A 7,017-nucleotide genomic window follows, 5' to 3' on the forward strand; every position below is an offset into this window, starting at 1 on the left:
GGGGTTGTTAACCAATGTCATAAAACAGCATGTGTGTTACTGTTACATGAGAAACTATCTGTTCTGTAAGCCTTCACCTGAAGTACAATAAAATATTAAAAAAAAAAAAAAAAGAGTTAAGAGATATGAAGGATGTAAATAGTCTACTATTCCTTAGGAGGCCTAGAAGGCAAAAACAGACAGAAAAGAAAGTAAAAAAATGACCAAACTAGAAATACCAACAAAAATTTTCTATATCTGCTGATTGCCATAGGCTACCTTCCTGCTTCTGATATCGTGTGCTTTAGAGATTCCTCAGACTACTCCCACCTTTACAGCATGTCTTCAGTTGGCTGGGAATTGGGAAGACTGGTTAGAGAGCTCTTATCATAACTCAAAAATTGAATAATGCGTACATGAACCAGAACTTGTTGGTGGAAAGAGAAAGGATAAGACAAAATTAAGACATATTTATGCCTGGAATTTATGGGATGTTTTAGTTATTGCTTCATGAAAAGTTATTGCCAACCTGAGTAGCTTAAAATAACAAATGTTTATTATCTCACACAGTTTCTAAGGCTCAAGAATCTGGAAAGGGCTTAGCTGGGTGGTTTTGTCTCAGAGTCTATCATGAGGTTGCGTTATCAGAACAGTTTCTGTGAGCTGCACAGTTTAGTTACACTGCTTTGGAAGTGAACACCCTGAGGACATGGGAAAGTGAGTTTAGATCAGATTTCCCCATACTGTGTTCTGTGGGAAACTGGTATCCCAAAATGCTCCTTCCAAAGAGGCTTCTGTGGTCAAGTCAGAGTAACTCATCTCCTAGAAATTTGTGTCTAAAAGGCTCTGTGAGAAGTCCTGAGGCAAAGAACACATTTGAATTGGTTAATTTAGCATTTACTAAACTTTTTGACTTAGGAAACTCTTAAAAAAAAAAGAAAAAAAAAAGGAACATCTCTTCATTATTATCCCAGATATCTCCTTCTAGAACCTAGCCTTGATCATGTCACTTCATTAACTACAGCAATAGTGTCCTATATGAGGCCTTAGGAAGAAAACTTTAGAACTTTGAATTTTATTCCATTTAATTTTACTTTCATAATGTTTTCAATATAAATAATAAATTAGCACAGTAAATGCATATATAATTTATTAATAAATAAAAACATATGCACTGAGGCTGGTATACACAGTACATTTTTACTGGAGTCCACCGGTATGCAGAATAGAGCCTATCCTCTGCAGTGTTGAAATCACCTTAGATTTATCTAACTAGTAAGCCTTTTTGTAGACCCTCCCCACCATTCCCCCTAGGCACACTAGTGTGCTTACCCTGCCTACAACATGTCAAGACCTCCCATTTCTTTTTTTAATCTCATTACATTTTCTAGGCTACTTTCACATGAAGTAGCTATTTGTTAAATACTATTTGCTTTTGAAGACCAAGTTCCAGGACCCCTTCAGTGTTGAGGCTTTCCCTCTTTCAATGCTAATAGCTTGGTTGTAGCACACATCTGTGTCTGAAATATTAAAAGTCCAGCCTTTCATTTGCAGTTATGAAATGTCAAAATTCTCAGAATGGAGTTTTTAAACCTCATTTGGTGAGAAAACTGACCTGAACTGACAGGAGGCTATTCATGGTTTCTCAGCCTCTCTAAGTGTGCCTATTCATACCTTTTGCTGCAGAATATTAAGTGTTTGATTACTGATTGCTGCCCCCAACCCACCTAGGTATATGCACTATATTACCTTTCTAAAACTTGGAAATCTCAGAATTCTTAAACAAATCTGATATGAAGTATTTAGGATACGGGGCCTGTAAGATCTTATACTGTTGGTGATTAACCATATAAATGCTTCCATCCACATTATATATAAATGCTTCCATCCACATTATATCATGCATTCCAGCAGCAGGCCTATAAGGTAGATAGTAACCCTGCTTTACAGATTAGATAGCTCAGACTCCCAGACCACCCACTTTCTAGAAGCTACAGGCCTGGACATAGGGAGAATGTGTAATAAGAGGGAAACAATAAAATCCAAAAAAGGTGATTGAAACAAAAGAGAAAATATATGTAAAACACACTTAACATTGTAAAAACGGCTTGGGGGCAGGGTCTGATCTCCTCCAACCCCACAAGGGGGAAGGAGAACCAAGATCAACAGCCCAAGGCTGACTCCCATGAGGTGGAGTCAGACACACTTCCTCTCTCCACCGTCTTTACCAACTCTGACACCAACTGTCCTTCCTACAGCACTCTGTACTTCTCTGTTCCATAATTCATTGCAGTGGCCACACAGAACTCACAGACCATACTCGTAATTATGGGGTTTATTAGGGAAGTAACAGTTACAGTTCAGGCTCAGGAACACTCAGGATACAGTCCTTCCATCAGGATAGCCTCTTTCCAGCCTTGCTCACAGACATGCCTCTCCCTGGCCCTAGGCCTCTCCCTAAAGGCACTCAGCTTTCTCTCTCCGTGGGCCGGGAAGCCCACAGCACCGGCTCCTACCGCCAGGTCTCTCCTGCCACCACTTCTCCCTGGATTCAGGGTTACAGCTTGCTCTCCTGTCTCCTAGGTCCAGGAGCTCCTCAGCGTAGGGATCCAGGCCCAAAGGACGTGCTGGCTCCTGGCTGTTCTTCCTTAGTGGTGCAGGGATTCTCTCTTCTCTGGAGCTGGCTCTCTTTTAAGGGAAAACTGACCAACCCCCTTGGTGGGCCACTATTACCCTATTAGGCAGTTCTGCCCAATTATGTGGGTGGGAGTTACAAGACCACGGCTAGAAAGGCCACACACAAAAGTAATTAATCATGCCACAACAAAACATTCATAAATTATTATTATAAAAGGAAAGTACCTCCTAATTGAAAAACTCAGTAGATAAAAAATGGATTTATAAAAAAGGAAGACAGAGATCTATAGTACTTCTCCAGCAAAACAATTCATTATTCTGTGTTTTCCTCTTTGTCTGTCTGACATTTTTCTTATTTTTTGTAACATTGCCACTGATGTAGGACTTTTGTGGACAACCTGGGAATTAAGATCTTCGGGTAGAGTGATAGCCCTTTCTTTGCATCTTCCCTGGTTTCTTTTACTTGCTTTCCCAGCTCTTCTTCCCATCTTAGTGACTTCTTGATCTTGAGGAGAAATATAAAAGGAAGAGGAAAGAAAGTAAAGAGGAAGGCAAAGCAGAAAAGGAAGGCAGTTTGAGAAACAGCAATCTGTCAAATGTTATGGAGTATTTTCTACCCACTTCTCTTCAGTCTGCAGTTCCTTCTTATTCCACTCCATCTGGAGGGAGACCCACACATTATTTAAATCTGCACCAGGCTGCACTTTAAGCATACAAGCTAGATGACACCTCCATTGTTTTTATTGCAATCGCAGTGAGCCCCCATCTCTCCTACTGTAATCTGTAACTGGCATAGTCCTGGCAGTTTAATTCAACTTTGTTGTTGTAGTTGCCTTGGAGCCAGCTCCAACTCATGCAACCTTATGTGTAACAGAATGAAACACTTCCCTGTTCTGGCTGGAGGACCGGGAAACAGTGCTATTTCTGAGTTCATTGTTCTGGCTATTGTGTAGTGCTTTCCAACCTAAGGACTCTTCTTCCAGCACTGACCAAACTCGTATATTTGACCATACTCTGTTGTGATCTATAGAGTTTTTATGGACAGATTTTCAGAAGTATATCTTCAGCCTTTCTGCCTAGTCTGTCTTAGTCTGGAAGCTCTGCTGAAACCTATCTACCATGGTTGACCCTGCTAGTATTTTAAGTACCAGTGGTGCAGCTTTTAGCATCATAGCAACACACAAGCCACCGCAGTATGACAAACTGACTGAAGGGTGGTGATTAATTCAACTTAGAATATGGAAAATTTCACTGTTACTAAAGATGTATTTCCCAATTCTGTTTTAGCCCCCAAAGCCTGGCGTACATGGACTCTCAGAGGGTGAAAGCTATTTTCTGGCTCAGTGTTAACTTTGTCCCAGGCAATACTCTCTCTCACCCTCCCTCACCCCTCAACTTCCTCCATATCCGCTCAGAGCAGCCCGCCCTTTGTCTCTTGCCAAGCCTCCTTCTTCACTGCACTTCTTTTTCCTCTTTTCTCAGTGTCTCCTGCCACATTAAAAGAAAAAAAGGAGGGGGAAGGATAAGCTAGTGAGAAAATGCAGGCTGTTGTGACTTACCAAGGACATTTGTCAAAGATGAAAGTGTCAAAATGTACCAGATAGAAGTGGAAAATTGTGCTTTAAAGTAGGAACATATGCTCTGCTTTAGAAAAATAAAAACTGCAGGAGATTATTTTCCGTAATTTTATTCTCCTTCAGTCTTGTTTTTAGATGGAGGTAACACGCTACAAACAGTATGAGATCCACTTCTCACTACCTTATGCATTATATTACTTTTCTAAAATTTAAAAAAATTAAGAATTCGGAAGCAAATTTGGTCCCTACTATTTAGGATAAGTACCTTCCCTGGTGAGGAGCCCTGGTGGTATAATGGAATGGTTAAGTCCTCAGCTACTAACCAAAAGGGCTGCGGTTTGAACCCACCAGTGGCTCCGCGGGAGAAAAGACCTGGCTATATGCTCCCATAAAGATTATAGCCTAGGAAAGGGGCAGTTCTACTCCGTCATACAGGGTGGCTGAGTCAGAATCAACTTGACAGCACACAAAAATGACAACAACCTTCCCTGGTAGTGCGATTGCTAAGCACTTGGCTGCTGAACCTAGGGGTTGTGAGTTTGAATCCACCCAGCCGCTCCCCAGGAGAACGACCTGACGATATGCTCCCATAAAGATTACAGCCTAGGAAACGCTATGGGGCAGTTCAGCTCTATCACATGGAGTTGCTATGAGCTGAAAATCGGCTCAGCGGCACCCAACAACAGCATCAACACCTTCACTCCTTGTCCAGGCAGCCTTCCACTCCAGGCCTGATTATTGTAATAGTCTCCTCACTGCTCTCCCTCCTTCTCTTTTGCCACCTTTCAGTCAGCACAGGGTGACATTGTCAAAATCCGAGTTGAATTAAGCTGCTTCTCTACTCAAAACCCTCCAGTGGGCTTCCCATCTCAGCGAGAACCATGGTTCTCACAAAGGGCCGTCAGGGTCTACGTGGCCTCCCTCCACCTGCCCCCACCGCTCTGACTTCAGCCTCTCGTCCGCTTCCTTGCTGTTCCCTGAACAAACCAGGGACACTCCTGCCCAGGGACTTTGTACTTGCTCCTCCCTCTGTCTGCTGTGCTTTTCCTCCAGATAACTGAAGTCTAGCTGCCTCATGTAGATCAGTCTTTATTCAAATGGTATCTTCTTAAAAAGTCCTTTGGGAGTCCCCGGGTGACGCGAACAGTTACCTTGCTTGGCTGCTTACTGAAAGGTTGGAGATTCGCGTCCACCCAGAGTGCCTTGGAATAAAACCTTGGTGATCTGCTTTCAAAAAGTCAGCCATTGAAAATTCTATGGAGCACAGTTCTATTCTGACACACATGGGATCACCATGAGCCAGAGTCGGCTCAGTGCTCCACGGCAACTGAAATTGCATCCCCACCAATACTCCCTATACCTTTTTCCTCAGCACTTACCAACATTCAGTTAAAACTTACCTTGAAGGAAAAAGTGATTTTTTTTTTTTTTTTTAGCATCAGGACAACTTTTCTTGAACATCTTCAGCCTCAACTCTGAAATTGTTGCCTCCTAGGACCTTTAAGTAGATAATCTCATTAATGTTTAAGAGTCAGGGCGGGAGTATAGATACCATGCTATTACTCAATCAACTCATCTCAAGGCTAAAAGTAAAATGAATACACATATATTTTGTAGCTTCAAAAGTCTATTCTAGGATCTTCGCTGGTTATTCCATATCCCAGCGTTCAGCAGAGATTCATTTGTAATCACTGCTCATTTCTCCAACAGGGTGGGCTAAGCGCCCAAGCCTTTGTCCGTGTGGAACTGTAGGACACCAATGATAATCAATCTGTGTTTAACCCGTCAGCCTACGTGACGAGAATCAGTGGTCAGACCCAGCCGGGCACTGAGATCATCAGTACTCTTGGCACCAACAGAGATTCTGGGGTATATGGAACAGTGGCTTATGAGCTCATTCCCGGAGACATGTTATCCCTTTTTATCATTGACTCCACAACAGGTATGTCATCTTGAAACAGATTGCCTCTGAAATTAACAGCTTCTGCTTAACAGCCAGAAAATGAGAAAAAGTGACCTTTTCAGTAGCTGGGGTATACTGCAGTTCTTGCTTCAACTCCCAGAAGGCAGCGAGGTATCTTGGAAAAGGCAGGCCTTTGTAGGTAGGCAGACCCAAAGTCTGAGTCCCATTCTTGTCCCCTGCTGGGCTTGTGAGCTTTATTGGCCTCAGTTTCCTTACCTTGAAAGTAGGCATAATAATACCTACATTCAGAGTTTTGGTGATGATAAAGTGCAAAAAGCTATGATTTATAGTATTTATTTTGCAAATGTTCATTTCCTTCCATTTGTACAATCATGTCATCTAAGGATGACTTAACATCATTTCAGCTTATTAATAGAACATATTAGTGCAAAGAGCATCAGCACTTTTCTTGTAGGTCTGGCATGCCCTTAGCCTCTCTGGGGCTTAGTTTCCTTGTTTTTAAAACGACACCCAAAGCCCCTTTCGATGCTCCAGTATGGTGATTATGTATCTGCCAAAGAAGCCCAGTGGGCAAACCTACAGTCTTTTAGAAATAATATTTTAAGAGGTTAACTTCTCCTTCCTATTGGTTTACTGCTACTAAAATAATGTATGAAATACCTGACTACAAGAAAATATAAAACCTCAAGCATATAGTGTTGCTTTACTATATTTTTTTTTTTTTATGTTTTATTGTACTTCAGGTGAAGGCTTAGAGAACAAATAGTTTCTCATGAAACAGTAGTACACATGTTGTTTTATGACATTGGTTAACAACCCCACAACATATTAACCCTTTAACTTCTCAACATTTTTTTTTTTTTTTTTGGTGAAAATACACATAGCCAAAGATACACCGTT

The 7,017-nt window shown here is 41.6% G+C and overlaps 1 protein-coding gene across 1 annotated transcript in view; it reads left to right on the forward strand.

Annotated features, from left to right (window-relative positions):
* DCHS2 (dachsous cadherin-related 2) overlaps positions 1–7,017 on the forward strand; it is a 384,708-nt gene that overhangs the window by 198,773 nt on the left and 178,918 nt on the right. The window contains 1 exon segment of the mRNA XM_023733482.1: positions 5,904–6,139. Coding sequence (XP_023589250.1) covers positions 5,904–6,139 — 236 coding nt within the window.

The sequence above is a fragment of the Trichechus manatus genome, unplaced genomic scaffold (genome assembly GCF_000243295.1).
Source record: "Trichechus manatus latirostris isolate Lorelei unplaced genomic scaffold, TriManLat1.0 scaffold00059, whole genome shotgun sequence".
NCBI lineage: Eukaryota > Metazoa > Chordata > Mammalia > Sirenia > Trichechidae > Trichechus > Trichechus manatus.